The sequence below is a fragment of the Bombina bombina genome, chromosome 8 (assembly GCF_027579735.1).
Source record: "Bombina bombina isolate aBomBom1 chromosome 8, aBomBom1.pri, whole genome shotgun sequence".
Lineage (NCBI taxonomy): Eukaryota > Metazoa > Chordata > Amphibia > Anura > Bombinatoridae > Bombina > Bombina bombina.
Window position 1 is genome coordinate 117,664,155 of NC_069506.1, and position 18,784 is coordinate 117,682,938.

Here is an 18,784-nt window from a genome sequence, read left to right on the forward strand (position 1 = left end):
AACGCATAGGTCCAGCTAGAACCCTGTGTCTTCTGTATGCTTTGTTTTTAACTGAATATCCAATAAAGCTGGTTTTATTTATTTTGGATGTCTCCAGGACTTTTTCTCTTTTGTCCTACACTCTACAGGGATTACTAGGAGTCCCCATCCCCTACCTGGACTCATCTTACTTTTACCCCCGGAACCAGGTCTGTGTTCATTTACGAATTCACATCTACTGCTTGTCTTGCATTGGCTAGATGCTTTAACTGTTGCTACTTGTGATTGGAAGGGCCTTATCACATGCTTCGGAAGTCTCCCTTGATTGACTCACAGAAGCCGGGAGGATGAGTGCGCAGATGCGTCGCTCCCGGACCGGGTCTCCGGAGCAGAAAATAAGCCCATGTTGCTATTCAATAGCACAGGCTAGCCATTCACTACATTCTACTGGATGGGCTCTGAGGACAAAGCTGAGCCATAAAAGCAACTTAACTTACCCTACCGGACAGGCTCTGGGGACAGCGCTGAGCCGGGACAGTGAGTTTAAAGCGCATACATCAGCTATGTACAACGGTAAGATACTTTACACAACTGTATGACCGGTTTTACTACAAATTCTTTTTGCTAACAGTCCCGAGAGATTGATATTTGTTTTGTCTTCACTTTATTGCTATATTCACTTTGTTGCTATGGTCTGGAACTGAACCCGCAATATCTCTGAGGTACGCCTGTATATTGTAAGTCATGGTGCAGCATCCAAAAGTTTGCCTTAAAGGTGCACATGAAAAACAAGAGTTGCTGTACACCCTTAAATTAAATAAAAACCTCCACAGCACCAAAAGATCCAAAAAATCTTGTTTTGGTAAAGTAGCAGAGATTTTGATTTGTGAAAGACCATGAAGCATTGAACAATATTTTCTATAGACTATAGATATGTGCATGGACCAAATTTTCAGTTCGACCGAATCTTTTGTCCCGAATATTCAAAATACTTTGTATTTTGAATATTCAGCGCATGTGCATTAATCTCATTACATTAAACAAATACTTATCATTCGTGGACAATTTACATTCGTTTTCGTTAAGCAAAAGTATGTTTCATTGCTACAGGGGAAAAAGTTATCATGAAGCGACTAAAAACATAAATTATGCTTACCTGATAATTTCATTTCCATCGAGGGGAGGAGAGTCAACGGCTTCATTCATTACTGTTGGGAATTAAGAACCTGGCCACCAAGAGGAGGCAAAGACACCCCAGCCAAAGGCTTAAATAACTCCCCCACTTCCCTCATCCCCCAGTCATTCTGCAGAGGGAACAAGGAACAGTAGGAGAAATATCAGGGTATAAACGGTGCCAGAAGATAAATAAAATTTAGGTCCACCCATCGGAGACAAGGGTGGGAGCCGTGGACTCTCCTCCCCTCGATAGAAATGAAATTATCAGGTAAGCATAATGTATGTTTTCCATCTAAAGGGGAGGAGAGTACATGGCTTCATTCATTACTGTTGGGAACATATACCCAAGTTCTAGAGAACACTGAATGAAACCGGGAGGGAAAAGGCGGACCCTAATCTAAGGGCACCACTGCCTGCAAAACCCTTCTCCCAAAAACAGCTTCCGCAGAAGCAAATATGTCAAATTTGGAAAACTTTGTAAAAGTGTGTAAGGAGGGCCAGGTAGTCGCCTTACAAATTTGCTCCATAGAGGCCTTATTCTTGAAGGCCCAAGACGAAGCCACAGCTCTAGTTGAATGAGTCATTATCCTCTGAGGAGGCTTATGTCCCGCTGTCTCATAGGCCAAGCGAATCAAGCTCCTCAATCAAAAGGACAAAGAAGTAGAAGAGGCTTTCTGCCCCTTGCGCTACCCTGAATACACCACAAAAAGAGATGTAGACTGTCTAAAATCCTTCGTAGCCTGAAGATAGAACTTCAGGGCACGAACCACATCCAGATTATGAAGTAACCTCTCCTTAGAAGAAGAAGGGTTAGGACACAAAAACAGAACCACTATTTCCTGATTGACGTTACGGTTAGACTCCACCTTGGGAAGAAACCCCAAACCAGTGCGAAGCACAGCCTTATCCGCATGAAAAAACAGATAAGGTGGCTCACATTGCAAGGCAGCCAGTTCAGATACTCTGCGTACCGATGCAATGGCCAACAGGAAGAGAACCTTCCAGGACAGAATCTTAATGTCAATGGAATGCATAGGCTCAAATGGAACCCTCTGCAAAACCTTAAGGACCAAGTTTAATCTCCACGGGGGAGCAGACTGTTTAAAGACAGGCCTGATTCTAGACAGGGCCTGAACAAAGGATTGGATGTCAGGGAGCTCAGCAAGTCTCCTATGCAACAAGACTGACAATGCTGAAATCTGTCCCTTTAAGGAACTAGCGGCAACACCCTTTTCCAAACTGTCTTGGCGATAGGACAGAATCCTGGATACCTTCATCTTTTACCAAGGATATCCATGCTTCTCACACCAGGACAAGTAAGTCCTCCACACCTTATGGTAGATGCGACGAGTCATTGGCTTTCTTGCCTGAATTAGAGTATCAATCACCCTTTACGAAAAGCCTCTATTTGCCAAGACTAGGTGTTCAATCTCCACACAGTCAGCCTCAGAGAATCGAGATTTTGATGTTGAAAGGGGCCATGCTCCAGCAGATCCCTGCGACCGGGTAACCTCCACGGCGGTGAGGATGACATCCCCACCAGATCCGCAAACCACGTCCTCCGCAGCCACAATGGAGCAATCAAAATAGCCGAAGCTTGCTCTTGTTTGATTTGTGCCACAACACGAGGTAGAAGTGGTAACGGTGGAAAATTTTAAGCTAGGCTAAACCCCCAAGGCACCGCTAAGGCATATATTAGCTCTGCCTGGGGATCCCTGGACCTTGACCTGTATCGGGGTAGCTTGCAAATGAGTCTGGACGCGATGAGATCTATCTCCGGCGTTCCCCACCTGAGAAAAATCTCGGCAAACACTTCAGGGTGAAGGGACCATTTCCCCGGATGGAAGGATTGTCTGCTGAGAAAGTCTGCTTCCCAGTTGTCCACACCTGGAATGTGAATCACTGAGATCGAGATCCAAGACATCTCCCTCATAGCTAAGGAGCTCCTCGTACCCCCATGATGGTTGATGTAAGCCACCGAGGTAATGTTGTCTGGAATCTGATGAAGCTGAACAACCCCAGAAGAGGGCATGCCTTCAGAACATTGTAGATTGCTTGGAGTTCCAGAATATTTATCGGAAGGAGAGATTCTTCCCGGGACCATTTTCCTTGTGCCATCTTGACAACCCAAACAGCTCCCCATCCTTCCAGACTCGCGTCCGTGGTGACAATCTTCCAGGACGCCTCAAGATGGATGTCCGGACGGATCCACCAGGAGAGGGAGATCCGAGTCCAAGCATCCATGGATATCGGCTATGATAGATCTGAATGATCGCCGCTCCACTGTCTCAACATGCACAATTGAAGAGGTCTGAGATGGAACCTGGTGAATGGAATGACATCTATGCTGGAAACCATGAGTCGGATCACCTCCATACCCTGAGCCACCGAGGGGCTTGAGGAGGACTGAAGGGCAAGACAAGAGGATGCAATCTTCCTGCGTCAACGGTCTGTGAAAACAAGTTTCATGGACATAGAGTCTATTATCGTACCCAGGAACTCCACCCTGTTTCTGGGAATCAGGGAACTCTTTCTTGAGTTGATCTTCCAACCGTGAGATTTGAGCAAAAGAAGAAGAGCCCTCGAATGATCCTCTGAGAGACTGAGTGACGTGCCTGGACTAGGATGTCGTCCAGATAGTGTGCCACCGCAATGCCTCTGGCTCTGGCCACCACAAGTAGCTCCCACAGAACCTTCATGAAGACTCTTGGGGCTGCCGCCAGACCAAAAGGAAGGGTTACAAATTGGAAGTGTTGGTCCAGAAACGCAAATCTCAGGAACTCAAAGTGGTCCCTGTGGATTGGCACATGAAGGTAAGTGTCCTTCAAGTCTATGGTTGTCATGAACTGTCCCTCTTGAACTAGGGGCAGAATAGATCTGATTGTTTCCATTTTGGAACGATGGAACACTCAGAAACCTGTTTAAAGACTTTAGGTCCAGAATCGTGCGGAACGTGCCCTCCTTCTTTGGAACCACAAAAAGATTTGAATAGTACCCTAGACCCCTTTCTGTTTGGGGTACCTGTATGATGACACCTAGAGAGGAGAGATCTCTCACACATTCTAGAAAGGCTTCTCTCTTTTCTGGTCTTGAAGAAAGGTCTGATAGGAGGAATCTGCCCCTGGGCGGATGGGATCTGAACCCTATCCTGTAGCCCTGGGCAACATCGTCCAGAACCCAAGGATGCTGAATGTCCTGCAACCATGCTTCTGAGAAGAGAGATAATCTGCCCCCTACTTGGTCCAGAGACCGGTCGGGGGCCCTCTCTTCATGCCGATTTTGTCTTGGCGGGTTTCTTGCTCTGCTTAGACTTGCTCCAAGAATGAGCCAGTTTCCAAGTTCCCTTGGACTGTTCCACTTTTGCGGCGGGCTGCTGGCGCTGGGCCTTGTCCATACGAAAGTAGATCCTTTAGGCTTAGCCTTCTTATCCTGCGGTTGGAAAGCTCCCTTGCCTCCCGTAAGCGTGGATATGATCGAATCCAATCCTGGACTGAATAGAATCTTTCCTTGAAAAGGAAGGGACAACAGCCTCGACTTAGAGGTCATGTCCGCAGACCAAGACTTTAGCCACAGAGCCCTGCAAGCTAAAAAGGAAAAAACCTGACACCTTAGCGTTCAGGCGAATAATTTGCATATTGGCATCACATATGAAAGAATTGGCGATCTTCAGCGCCTTAATCTTGTCCTGTATCTTGTTGATGGAAGTCTCCCCCTCAACCATTTCACACAGGGATTCACACCAATATGTTGCAGCTCCGGCGACCGCAGCTACAGCCGCTGCTGGCTGAAAAACAAACCCTGTGTGTTGAAACATTTTCCTTAACATGTTTTCCAATTTTTTATCCATGGGCTCTTTAAATGACGAACTATCCTCTAGGGTAATAGTTGTCCGCTTTGCGAGCATGGCGATAGCACCATCCACCATAGGGACAGTACCCCACAGCTCCAGCTGAGAGTCTGGGATGGGGAACAGTTTTTTAAAGGAAGAAGAATGGGAAAAGGAAGAACCTAATCGCTCCCATTCATTCTTAATAATATTTGCCATCTTGACAGGAACCGGGAAGGCCTGAGGCACCAACCTATACCTTATCAAGCTTAGGAATAGCAGGTTCTTCTGGAAGTTTCGGTTCCAGAACCTCCAGAGTATCAAGCACTTGCTTCAGAAAAAAAGCGCAAATTCTCCATCCTAAACCTAAAGTCAGGCTCCTCCGCCACCGGTGGTTTAGGTGACACGGACTCCGACCCAGAAGGGGCCTCCTCTGAAGAGTTGGAGTGGGACTTGTCATTGTATAACGCCTCAAAAATTTCCACAGGCCTAGACAACCCCTGGGCCGGGCCACCATGATACACCCTACGCTTGCGCTTAAAACGTGGTAAGGCATGGATCATTTTTGATACCGCCGTTTGCAGTTGATCCGCAAAATCTGATGGCCAACAAATCTCTCCCGCAGGAGTAATGGTTGGACCCTGGGGCTCTGCATGTGCAATTGGAGATGGATGCAGGAAACGCACTTCATGGGACGTGGACCCCTCAGAGGTGGATGGTTCAGTAGTACTAGACATCCATTTGCTCTTAGATGTCGTAACTTTATTAAGGCATGTGGAATAAACACAGGAATGAGACCTAGTTAACGCGTCAGAGTTCTCCATAGCTTGCGCTGATATTAAGGACTAGATTAACTTAATAAATAGGCACCTTTATAAACTCCAATGGCCGGGGCACTCACCACCTCCTATGACCCGGACTACAGAAACCGTTTCATCTCCTGGGCCGCTGATCAACAGAGGAAGATAGATAGCCACACCCAGTCACATGGAATGCCAGGCAGGAACCGCCCCTGCCTAAGGAGAAAACGCGCCAAAACATGGCCACGCCATACTCCCGTAAGTCACCTGAAAGTTCCACACATTGCCAGAGCCTCATCTTGCACATAACGCATCAATGACACAATAAACAATATAATGTATAACCCCCCCTGTTCAATAATCCCCTTTACATGAATATTAACCCTTGATTTTCTAAAGATAAAAGGCATCACACTTTGACCCTGTCTTCCATGTTATCATTATGTAATAAAAATGAAATTATCTTACCAGAATCTACGCCGTGGAGCAGGAACACGGCCTATCAAGTGTGACAGGTTAGTAGTCTCGCTCCTGACATGGAGTTGAGTGTAAAAAGCAGGAAGCAAAACTCGTCAACGCTGATTGCTTGTGGAGCTGTTAATATGAGTCGGGATAGGTTTGCAGAAAGACAATCCCTGTATCTCCAGACTCTAACTTTCACCCAGGCTCTCACTGAGAGGCTGACATGACTACTTAAAACTCCAGTCCCATTCAAAGAGTACTACCCTCCATAAGAGACTACTCCAATCTTCGGCACTTCTCTGCCGTCCTCCTGTGACAAAAGGCAAAGAATGACTGGGTGATGAGGGAAGTGGGGGAGGTATTTAAGCCTTTGGCTGGGGTGTCTTTGCCTCCTCCTGGTGGCCAGTTTTTTAATTCCCAACAGTAATGAATGAAGCCGTGGACTCTTCTCCCCTTTAGATGGAAATACTTACCTAAGTGCGCTTGAGAGCCTCGCTATCCTGCTCCTCTTCTTAACAAAAACCACAGCTGCAATAATACAAGATTTAGAGTGGCAGCTCCCAGACCTTCTTCTTTAGTGCAGGCCCTGGGAGCCTCCGCGCTAAGCCTCCTGTTACTGTGGCTCTATGAAGAAGAGGACAGGATTAGCATGGCTCTACAGTGTGCTTAGGTGCGTATTTTTGAATAATTTAAAGAAAACAAATGAATAATGCTGAATTTCGTGCTGCGTTTGTTCAGTTATTTGTCTTGTTAAAGAGACGAATATCTGTGTTTCATTAACGAATATGCATTGGTAACAAAATTTATGCACACGTCTAATGATAATGTCTGAGCAGAGAATTGAGCCCCAATTGGTAATGGGGAAGACGTTAGCTTGAACAAATCCATAGTTTGCAAATAAGTGTGAATCGTGATCTCAATGTAAAACTGCCTTTAGCACTTTGCATAAAAAGTAAAGGAAGCAAAATTTCTATAAAAATGTCATATAAGAATTTTGACACTTTTTTTTAATCTTGAATGACATCTTTAAATTTGATTGTGAGATATTGTTTTAAGCACTAAGATAAGAAAATGCGCTTATTATATGCTTATAAAACCACATTTTATCTGAAATTATTGTAGAAAAATGAACCTCTAAATCAGTCAAAATAGAAAAAGAGGTAATTTAGTAACTAAGGTCCAAATATGCATAGAATTAGAACTCAGAACATCTGAATGTTGCACGGCAGCATACACCATACACAGAATGGCAGTTTTGCTAGACTAGACCTTGATTGACAAAAACTATTTTCAAGTTGGCATGTTCTTGAATCCAGCCAAATACCATCACAAGTTATTAAACATGTATATGTGTGCTCATACTGGCGATAAACAACATTATGGGGCCAGATTATCAAGCTCCAAATGGAACTTGATGCCCCTGTTTCCGTGCGAGCCTTCAGGCTCGCCGGAAACAGCAGTTATGAAGCAGACCGTTGCTTCATAACTGGTCCTCCTGCTCTGAGGCTGTGGACATCAATCTGCCCGATCCTATATGATCGGGCTGATTGGCACCCCCTGCTAGCTGATTGGCCGCAAATCTGCAGGGGGCGGCATTGCACAAGCAGCGCTGTTGGCATTCATCAATGTCTGTCGGACATGATCCGCTGAGCGGATCATGTCGGACAGACTGATGATAAATCGGCCCCAATGTGTGCTTGAACAAGCATTCTTACACAGTAGGGTGCTAGAATGGACAACCCTGTCACCACTGCTTATTTGAAATAATATATTATCACCATGACTGTCAGTGTGTATAAAAGGAATAGTGAGAGCAACTGGACTTACTCCTGATACTGTTCAAAGCAAATATTAAAGGGACAGTATACACCAAGTTTCATATAACTGCATGTAATCAACACTACTATAAAGAAGAATATGCACAGGTAGTGATCTCAAAATCCAGTATAAAACCTTTTAAAAACTTAATTAAAAGCTCCCAGTTTAGCAATGTTGAAAAGGTTAGGCTGGGACAACCACTGAAATGGGCTGGAAAGCAAAAAGAACAGATACTATCCCCTCCCCCTGCATATGAAAAGACCCTTTACACAAACAGGAGCAAGATGGAGTAGGTAGACAACAGTCTACTTCTAAAACGTTGGGGCTTGGTTAGGAGTCTGAAGATCAGTACAATGTTATTTAAAAATAAGAAAAACTATACATTTTTTTTTTAAAAAAAAACCCTGTATCGGCTATATAAATGGATCATCTACAAAACATTTATGCAAATAAAAATCTAGTGTACAATGTCCCTTTAAAGGGACGTTCAATGAAATAATAATATACAGTACATAGTCTATATCAGCAAGTAAATAATGAATTTCAAAGTCCTGTACACACACATAATTTTGTAGAGCAATTGTAATGTTTGCATTAACTTGGAATTCAGGAACATACCAACTGAAAATGTCTTGTATATGTTACAATTATGCTGGGGTCAGTTACAACCAGATATTTATGAGCTCCTACACCAATCATACAATCATTGTTGCAGGGTCACAGTTCCGAAGTTTGTAAGATCACTCGGGCCTCTCTGGGGCAGTGGAAAAACACATTTTTCAGAGGTAAAATATATAAAAAGCAGACAAAATAAATACTGAAACTACATTACACAGATAACACATTTTTTGAGTAATTCATTTTTGAGTTCAATGTCCATTCAATACTGTATATTTTTTGAAATGATGTATTTCTTCCAAAGCTTTCACAACGTCCTTCAATTTCGATTTCACATTGTGTACTTTTTGTAGCTCTTTAATGGTAGAATTTTGAGAAGCAATACAAAAGACCTTAATCTGCTTGTCAAAATTTATTTGGGAGCTCACATAAAAAAATGAAAAGCTTTAAAATTAAAGTCCAGTTACATAAGAGTTATTTAAGTTGTCAAAACTATAGAAATAGATTTGTACCTATTGAGATCTTGTGAGTATCTTTTTAGGTTTGACAGGTATTTAGAATCTTTATCAAGTCTATCTTGACTCCTGCATGTTCCTGTGGTAATGACTTTTCCTATTAGTTTCTAACAAGAAGCTTGCTATGGCCTTAATTGACTATAATTAATTGGATAACAAGTTTTAATTGCAATTAAACACTCAAGTTACATTTGTTATTTTCACAAATTAACCTATTAACTTCTGGAATGCATAAAATACAAAAATAAAAGACAGCTGTCAGTGTATGAATGTTTTGTGTGGTTGTAAATCGTCCTTATTTTGGAAAGAAGAAATGAGTCTGTTTTAATGAGCAACAATAAACACATATAGCTTTCAGGTGATCATTCTGGAAATAGCAAACACTTGAAAAACCCTACGAATTAGACATGTAAATAACTATTTGTTTTATTTGGAGTTTTTGTTTGCAAATAAATAAAGAATGTCACTTGTAAACAATCAACTAATTAACCTTTTAAAGCCGTTATGACGTTCTATTCCGTCATAATTAGACTGGGCTTTAAAGCCGTTATGACGGAATAGAACGTCATAACTATCGGCTGTCCTGAAGCCTTCTGTGCTTCAAGGATTTAATCGCGGTCTGGAGGGCGTTCCTAAGATTGTAGGGACGCCCCCAGATGCGATCCAATAATTGAAATCTCGCAATCGTATGCACGATCGCGTAGTTTCAATTTGTCTACATCGGAACAGTTGTTCCGATGTAGGCACTTTAACCCTGTCACAAAAGGGTTAACAAATAATCAGTTAAAGGGACAGTAAAGTCATAATTAGACATTTATAATTTAGACAGAGCATACAATTTTGAACAACTTTCCAATTTACTTCTGTTATTTAACTTGCTTCTTTCTCTTGATATCCATTTCTGAAAGGTTTATCTAGGTAAGGAGCAGCAAAGAACCTAGCTTCTAGCTGCTGATTGGTGGCTGTATATATATATATATATATATACCGATTGTCATTGGCTCACCGATGTGTTCAGTTAGAAACCAATAGTACATTGTTGATCCTTCAACAAATGATATTAAGAGAATGAAGCAAATTTGATTAAAATTGTATGTTCTATCTAAAGCATGAAAGAAAAAAATTGGGGTTGCATGTCCCTTTAAGGAAAAAATGGTTGATGTGTGTGTTCATTTGTTAAAGGGATAATCGATTCTGGAAAATAAATGCATATTTTCATATCTGATTATCCCTTTATAGATTAAACAAATGAATCAACTAATTTTCTTTGATTCTTAAATTTGTTAATTTGGTTGAAGTGCCATGAATTTGCAAATGAAAATTCTGAAAAAATTAAATAAAAAATAAATATTCTAATAATTTCTCCAAAACCAAACACACGTCTTCTAAGAATCTGAAACATAGTCGTGTGGAAGGGGCAGACCCTGTACTGTCCTTCACAATGTGATAAGGAAACTCACATTTGATAGAGGATGTCCCTTCTTTTAAATAATGGCCAATATGTGTGCCGGTTTCACTTGATTGTTATGATAAATTTGTAATAGTGTTTGTGATATTTTGTTTGTTGGGGATTCTATACATTCTACTATCCTCTAAACAAAGACATTTGCCATTAGGCGTAGCCTGCATATTTTAAAGTACATGTTGGGAATAAAAAATAGTCCTAAGAGAGACAGGACTCAAAAAGAGATAGAGGGAGTCAGATGTAGAAAGAGATCACAATGAAAAATAAAGCAGAGTTACAGAAAAAAGACACTTCCCTAAAGAGAATTCAAGAAATGAGAGAGCAGAGTAAAAATGAGGAAGTAACAGGAAATAAGAAACATGACAAAGAAAAAGAAAGAATAATGCAGTGTGATGTTTGGGAAGAAGTTTAAAAGGAAAATTGAAAGAGGGGGTTTATATAGGGGAAGAGAGGCCAGAGACTGCCCAATAGAAGGCAGAAAGAAGAAGTGTGGTCGAGCAAAGACATATTAATGAGAAGGGATGAGTTCAGGGTTTACAGGACTGACAGAGAAAAGAATCTAAGGTTCAAGGGAAAGAGGTCTGTCAAGGGAGAGGAATGGCAGGAGTAGAGGGCTTTGCCGTGATGGTAATAGGTCTGGGAGAAAAAGCTATTAGGTAGGAAGTGGGGTCAGGTGAACACAGATGACAGAGAGAGTTAAGTGGGAGGGGCTAATAAGGAGGAAGAGAGTTTGAGGGAAGGGGCCTAAATGCTTGAATGGCCTAATACAATACAAGGGCAACAGATAGCACAGAACTACCTCATATTTAGCCCATTTATTATGGTTCAAGAGAGGAGTTTCTAGAACTTGCTAAAAAATTTAAAAAACATCCCATCTGATATATGCTTCAGTTCCCCATATTCATCATTATTATTATTATTATTATCGGTTATTTGTAGAGCGCCAACAGATTCCGCAGGGCTATGATTTCTATTTAACACATGAAGTATAAAACTGGATTCTACTGTGCTTCCTTACAATACCGTATATTATTTGAAGCAGACACTAGGTCCCATATTAACAGAACAATCCCTTGAACGTAACAAGCCTTCAATTCATTACTTCTTCTTTTTTTGTCTTTCCTTCCATATAATATACATTGAAATGTTTCTGAATTACCTTTAGCCATGATACCTAGATTTCAATGTAAAGCTTGGACATGAAGGGCACTCTCAGGGTGTTTTAAAGAACCACATAAATCATTTTATTCAGAGTCTCAATAAGTCATCAAAGTCAGAGTTGACGTTTCGGCTCACATGAGAGCCTTCTTCAAGACAAAATTAATCTTACTTCGGCACGTAGCCGTACTCCCAAACAGGAAACGTACTAGATTTCAATGTACATATAGGAATCTCAGGAATTATAAAAGTGTGAACATAGTACATACATATTTAATTTTTTACCGATATTCACTAACAGTGACACATTTTGCTATTAGGAAACAATATAAATAAATGAAAATATCAATGTGAAGGAAAGTGATGAATTATGTCATTTAAAAAAATTATTTAGAATTTAAGTGGGAACAAAATAACAGAATGGAATCATGAGTAAGAGTAAAGATAATGTAATCCATATGTTTTAAAGGGATATGAAAGATAATATAAAACATTCATGTTTTCGATGAAGCATGCAATTTTAATCAACTTTCCAATTTATGTCTGTTATCAAGTTTACTTTTTCTCTAGGTATCCATTGTTGAAGATCATACTTAGGTAAGCTTAGGAGTATGCACGTGTCCTGAGTATTATATTTGTAACCATCCTATTACATTGTAGCAAACCAACGATGCATAACTGTTAAAAACATTGTTACATACAGCACTTAGAACTGATGCACACTCCTCAGGCTATCTAGGTATGCTCTTCAATAGAGGATACTAAGGTAATAAAATGAATTTGATAATAGAAGTAAACGGCACCCTCTATCTAAATAAGACATGTGCATTTCTTTTGTTACAAATGTATATTTGTTAATGAAACAAGGATATTTGTCTCGTTTCCACAAAACGAATATCCACATGAATGCAGCACGAAAATTAAAGAGAATGAATAATGACAAATTGATCAGTATTTATTTGTTTCCTTTAAATAGTTAAAATTCTTACTTTTAGCACACTGGAGAGCTGCATTGATCCCGCCCTCTTTTTCACAGAGCCCAGCCGTGCTAATAGGAGGCTTAGCGCGTCAATTTCCAGGGCCTGAGCGAAAGGAGAAGGTCCTTTAGTGCAACCTGGGAGCCACTGCGCTAAGCCTCCTATTAACGCGCATCCAGAGCTCTGTAAAGAACGAAAGGGATTACAAGGCTCTTCAGTGCGCTAAAAGTAAGTATTTTACGCTACAGGTGAACTTTTTTACCTGTAGCAAAGGAACATTTACATTTGTTTAACAAAATCGAATGTAAATGTTCCACAAATGGTTGATTTTCATTTTGTTTAAAATGAATTGAGTATGGAATAGCACAGGCAACGAATATTTGATACATTACATTTTTTTAATATTCGTAATGAAAGATTCAGCTGAACCGAATTTTTCACCCGTATACACCTCTAATCTCAATCATGAAAGCTTAAAGGAATAGTCTAGTCAAAATTAAACTTTCATGAATTAGATAGAGCATGCAATTTTAAGCAACTTTCTAATTTACTCTTATTATCAATTTCTCTTATATTTTTATTTGAATGTAATCTTAGGACCCGGGCCATTTTTGGTTCAGCAGCTGGGTATCGTTTGCTAATTGGTGGCTACATTTCAGACGACAATCAGAAAGTGCTACCCAGGTGCTGAACCAAAAATGGGCTGGCTCGTATGCTTACATTATTGCTTTTTCAAATAAAGATACCAAGAGAACAGAGAAAAAATGATAATAGGAGTAAATTAGAAAGTTGCTTAAAATTGCCTGCTCTATCTGAATTATGAAAGTTTAATTTTGACTAGACTGTTCCTTAAATTTTGACTTGCATGTTATTTTAAATAGAGAAGCTCTATTATAATTGTGTAGAATTGCTGCTATATCTACATGCACATTCAGTTTTTGCCCATCCTAATACAAATCAGTAATGTAATGCAAATAAGACATTAGAAACATTTTAGGTAACTCTTATAACAACAGATTTTACAAAATATAGACAAAGCTCCACTGTCCCAATGACCAGGAATGGTCCCTTATTTATTTCTTTCTGTGTATATTTTCTGTATCTTGACAAGAATAGATAAACGGAGACACCCCCCCCCCAAGGACTGCACTTACCATACCGTCTGCTGGTCCGCCATGCTCTTACAGCATAATGAAGAACCCCATCCATCCAGACCAGGAACCAGCTTATGCAAAATCCCAACAAGAGTCCCAGCATTAGGTCAATTTCCTGCTTGGTTACATTGTCGGTGACAAAGTAATTCTCTGTGGAGTCCACTACCGACTGGTCTCCGTCGTATGGTATAACATAATGAACATGATACCTGTGGAAATGTCGGAGTAAAATGCGGAGAAGGGAAAAAAAAGTAAAGGACATCAAGGGGCATTACGAAAGCAAAGCAAACAGTGGCTGAAGTGTGTAGTACTAATTAGAGTGAGCATTTTTTAATTTACCTTAACAAACTACTCACAGTACATTCATTTGTAGAAAAAAGGCAGAAAAAAATAATAAATATTTCCAAATTATCAATCAACATCTACTGCGTGTTTTACACACCGGTGCACAGACTTACACGCACATAAATCATTCTGGTGTCATATCATGTTATCTATAGTTTTAAAGGCACAGTGTACACCTGTACTAACTTTAACTGATACATTAGATCTGTCCTTTAAAGCCTTAGTTCACCCCTGCAACCGTTTTTAGTGTTTATTGATAAATAAATTATTTATAAAAGTTTATATTCTTACAGGTATAAATGGCCGCCAAACTCCTCCCATTCCATTTTCATTCTACATTATACAGCACTTCTCTTTCAAATTTGCACTCGTGCTATCCAACAATGACGTATGTAATCTCCCAATACGCATGCCCAACTTCTGTCTCGCCGAAACCGGAAGTACGTAGCATGAATGAGTCCAAGATCATAGGTTTTATAAGATTGGAGTAAAATTAATAATTAGGCTGTGAGATTCCATCACATTGAAATATACAATGCGATAGCACCTTATAACTTAGCTTACCCAATAGATTGACAGTCCTTCAAATAATACACTACGCTGGAAAATTGCATGCGCGAATTAGAAAAGTGCGACACTGTAGAGCTCAAGTGATCCACTTTTGATTGGACTAACTAAAATCAGGGAATCGATGACGTTGTTGTTAGGCGGAGCTGAGCGGTCATTTCTAACAGTCAAAATACAACTTTCAAATAAAGATATCTTTAATATTGTCGATCACTCGTAAGGGAAAAAGGGGTGCATTGTGACTTATAACGATGGATCTAAGGTATGAATTTATGTTTGCACAGGTGTAGACTGTCCCTTTAAATACATGCAATAACTGTTAACTATTTCCATAATTTATTGATACTACATAATTTTTTTTTTATTTTTTTTTTTTAAAAAGCCAAGTATTTATAAAGAAATGGAAACAAATTTCCCCTTGTATTATGATACCTAATTCAACCTGCCTTTATTTCTCCCCCTTCTAGAATTAAATACACGTCTGACATACTAGTGTACACCGTGGGGTATATTTATCATAGTGCGAGCGGACATGATACAATGTAGCGTATAATGTCAGCTGCACATCGATAATTGCATTTATCGTTGCACAGGTGTAGACTGTCCCTGCTGGTGCAATGCCGCCCCCTGCAGATTTGCGGCCAATCAGCTGCTATCAGGGGGTGTCAATCAACCCGAACGTATTCAATCGGGTTGATTTCTGTCCGCGGCCTCAGAGCAGGCGGACAAGTTATGGAGTTTAGACCGCTGCTTCATAACTTCTGTTTCCGGCGAGCCTGAAGGCTCACGCGGAAACAGGGGCATCAAGCTCCATACAGAGCTTGATAAATCGCACCCATAGGGCTCGATTTATCAAGCCCCTACGGCTGCAAGTTCTCACAAGAACTTGCTCGCCGTAATTTATCAAGCAGCGGTCACCAGACCGCTGCTTCTCTAAGCTCTTCGCCACCTCTAAGGTGGCGAAATTCAATCTCCGCGGTCGAGTCCGACCGAGGAGATTGACAGCTCCTGCCCGCGCGTGATTGGCTGTGTGCGGGCAGGGGGCGGGATTGCACGCGAGCGCAAAATTGCGCTCGTCTGCAATGTTGATTACCTGCGGGTAATTTCGCCCCGCCACAGGTGAGCTGAGGCGTACAGAGGTGCGTATACGTGCTCCTGTACGCCTCAGCTTTGATAAATCTAGCCCATAGTCTCATAAGAGATTTCCATGGTTTCCCACTTGCATGGATATCGTTTCATATTCTGCTACTCTCAGAATCTGAAAGTCTTTAAACAGAACTCAAAATAACATAGATTTTTAAAACAGTATATAGCCTGAAATCATTCCTACTGTAAGCCCCTGTGCTCTTAGTCATAGCCCTGCCAACCTCCCTATTCAAACAATATACTCCCTCATCCAATAAGAATTTGCAAATGTCTGTTTTAAACAAAGGTCTCACTAGACATTTATTCTAGTGTTTAAATATTTCTGAAGAAGCAATGTTACCTTTTGTTAATATCAAATGCAAAATTCAAATATTTCAATGTAATATTGAAGTGCTAATTCCTATAGACTTATATCAAAGTCTGTGAGAATCAGCATTTAAATATTACTCTTCGACTGTTTAAATTATAGATTTGATATTTACATATATACATTCAATTTCACTTTAAACATTCACTTGAAAAAACAAACCTGCTAAAACGTCTGTTATTTTTTATCAGTGTTCCCAGGAGCATTTTCACACATAAGCTTACAAGGTGGTCCCTAGGGACGCAGTTTTCAGCAACTTTTTAGCACATAGCACAAGCCTTGTTGGAGCAAGCAGAGAGGGCGCACTGTCCAAACCCCAATATCATAAAAGCAATTACATGCAGCAGTGACTAGCAGTGCCCCTTTTTAAATTTCGCTTTCTGGCCATTGTATCTTTAGCAGCCGGACAAAATGCTCTGCATATTTTTTCTTTCTTTTCTTCTCTATCTCTGTACAAGATGCTGTCATGTACAGTGGCAGACTGCACAACAGAAAGAGCAACTGAGTCAAGAACTTACATAAAGTAATGGGGGTGCATGGTGGCTGCCCTTGTACCAGAGTGGTAGCACATTGATGGCCCTGTACAGGGTGTAGAGAGTGCTGCTGCTTAAGCCCTTCAATCACAGGGGCCAGCACCTAGTAAGGGGGCTGGCCTGGGTCATGTGTCTGTGTTCTATTTGGTAACATGTAAGTTGGGACTATGTGTAAGTGTGTGTGTTTTATGTATGTCAGTATGTGTTTTAGTGTGTTTGCATATATGAGTTTGCTTTAGTGTGTGTGTCTATGCGTATGTGTGTGTGTGTTTTTAGTGTATGTGTGTCTATGTGTGTATGTGCATGTGTGTTTGCATATATTAGTGTGTGTTTTAGTGTGTGTAATTGTGTGTGTGCATGTTTGCATATGTGAGTGTGTGTTTTAATGTGTGTAAGTGTGGTTGTGTTTGCATGAGTGTGTTTGAGTATATGTGTGTATACTTATATGTGTATTAGATCACTGTTCTGTGTTTGGTACTGGTAGGTAATATGTAGGTTAAATTACGGTTTACTATGTACATTACAATAAGGGGGCTAAGTCACTTCACAGTGTTGGTTAATGGTGAAAAGAGGGTTAAACACTGTATTCTATGTATGCATCACTAGCAGGGAGGAAATAAAAACTAACTGCTCAGCTGCGGCACATATAAAGAAGACAAATATGAGATACTATTGACCAAGGGGGGAGGGGAGCAGGCATTTTTTGTTGTCTAGGGAAGCATAAAACCTAAATACATAACTTAACCTGCCGAGAAACAACCCATTTCCGACTATCTGCAGTCGTACTTATTGCCCAGCCAGCTATTTCCTTTACCTAATATGCTCTCCCTGTTCCAGGGCATTTGTTTACTGCATATCTCCTCAACTGATGTAATTTCTGTAATGTAATGACAAATAATGTAACCTATCAGAATGGCTGCTGTTCAGCACTGTGTGAGTTGTTGCTTCTATATAAATAAAACATAAAATAAAATTAGCTACACTTTCATGCATAAAAAATGCTCATATTAAGCTTTGTTTCTAGTTTATGGTGGTCATCAACTGGTCCTCTAGATCAGAAATTGCTAACTAGCAGCCTGTGGGCCACATATGGCAAACTTCACTAGTCTTTGTGGCCCATGAGAGAAAGCAGAACTTATAACAAGTGGAACTAAAAAGGTGGGCTTTGAGGAGTTCTGTTGAGTGGTGAAACAAGCAGGCCACAACTCAAAAGCACCCTCTAAAGGGTAGAACAACAGCAGACAAAGGGTGTTCTGCAGCCTTTCCTAAATCTGACCCTGTACTATTGGACATTTTTAGGAAATCCATGTGTGTGTTTTACAGCCATTAATTGAAATGTGGCCCTTTTGGCTTCTAAAATACAGATCTGTGGCCACATGCATTACAAAATTGTCTATCATGGTTCTAGATCAGGCATGTACCACGTATGGCCTGCAAGAATAGTTTTTGTGGCCCCTTGAAGTATACATGCACTGGTTATATGTTGCAGGTAAAAACAGACCTAAGAATTTGTACTTTGTCTGCCTCTGGTGGGCTTGCACAAAAGTTGACCTCAATTAGCAAGCGCCCATCTAAAAATGCCAATGAGATGAGGAACCCCAGACAGAGCTATTACAGCTATTAACTGTCAGTGAAGAACAGGAGCAACAAAAAAGAGTTATAATAATTAAAATAGGTTGGACATCACTTTTAAACAGGCCTAGGGCATTATGAAACCCAAATAACCCTAAGATGCACTAATAATATAATTTTCTGCCTTGGCTATTTCTTTTCTGTCACCTGAAGCCCTTTGGGCTCATTTGCATAATAGCTAGACCCAAGTAATTAATTGAACCTAGAAAAGCTTCTGTAGAAGGGATGTGCATTCATAGTATTCAG

General features: G+C 40.6%; 1 protein-coding gene across 1 annotated transcript in view; it reads right to left on the reverse strand.

The window, feature by feature from the left end:
* The window catches only part of TMEM240 (transmembrane protein 240), a 171,864-nt gene that overhangs the window by 42,198 nt on the left and 110,882 nt on the right, over window positions 1-18,784 (reverse strand). The window contains exon 3 of the mRNA XM_053689896.1: window positions 13,949-14,157. Within this exon, the coding sequence (XP_053545871.1) occupies window positions 13,949-14,157 (209 nt within the window). The remainder of the gene's footprint in view (window positions 1-13,948; window positions 14,158-18,784) is intronic.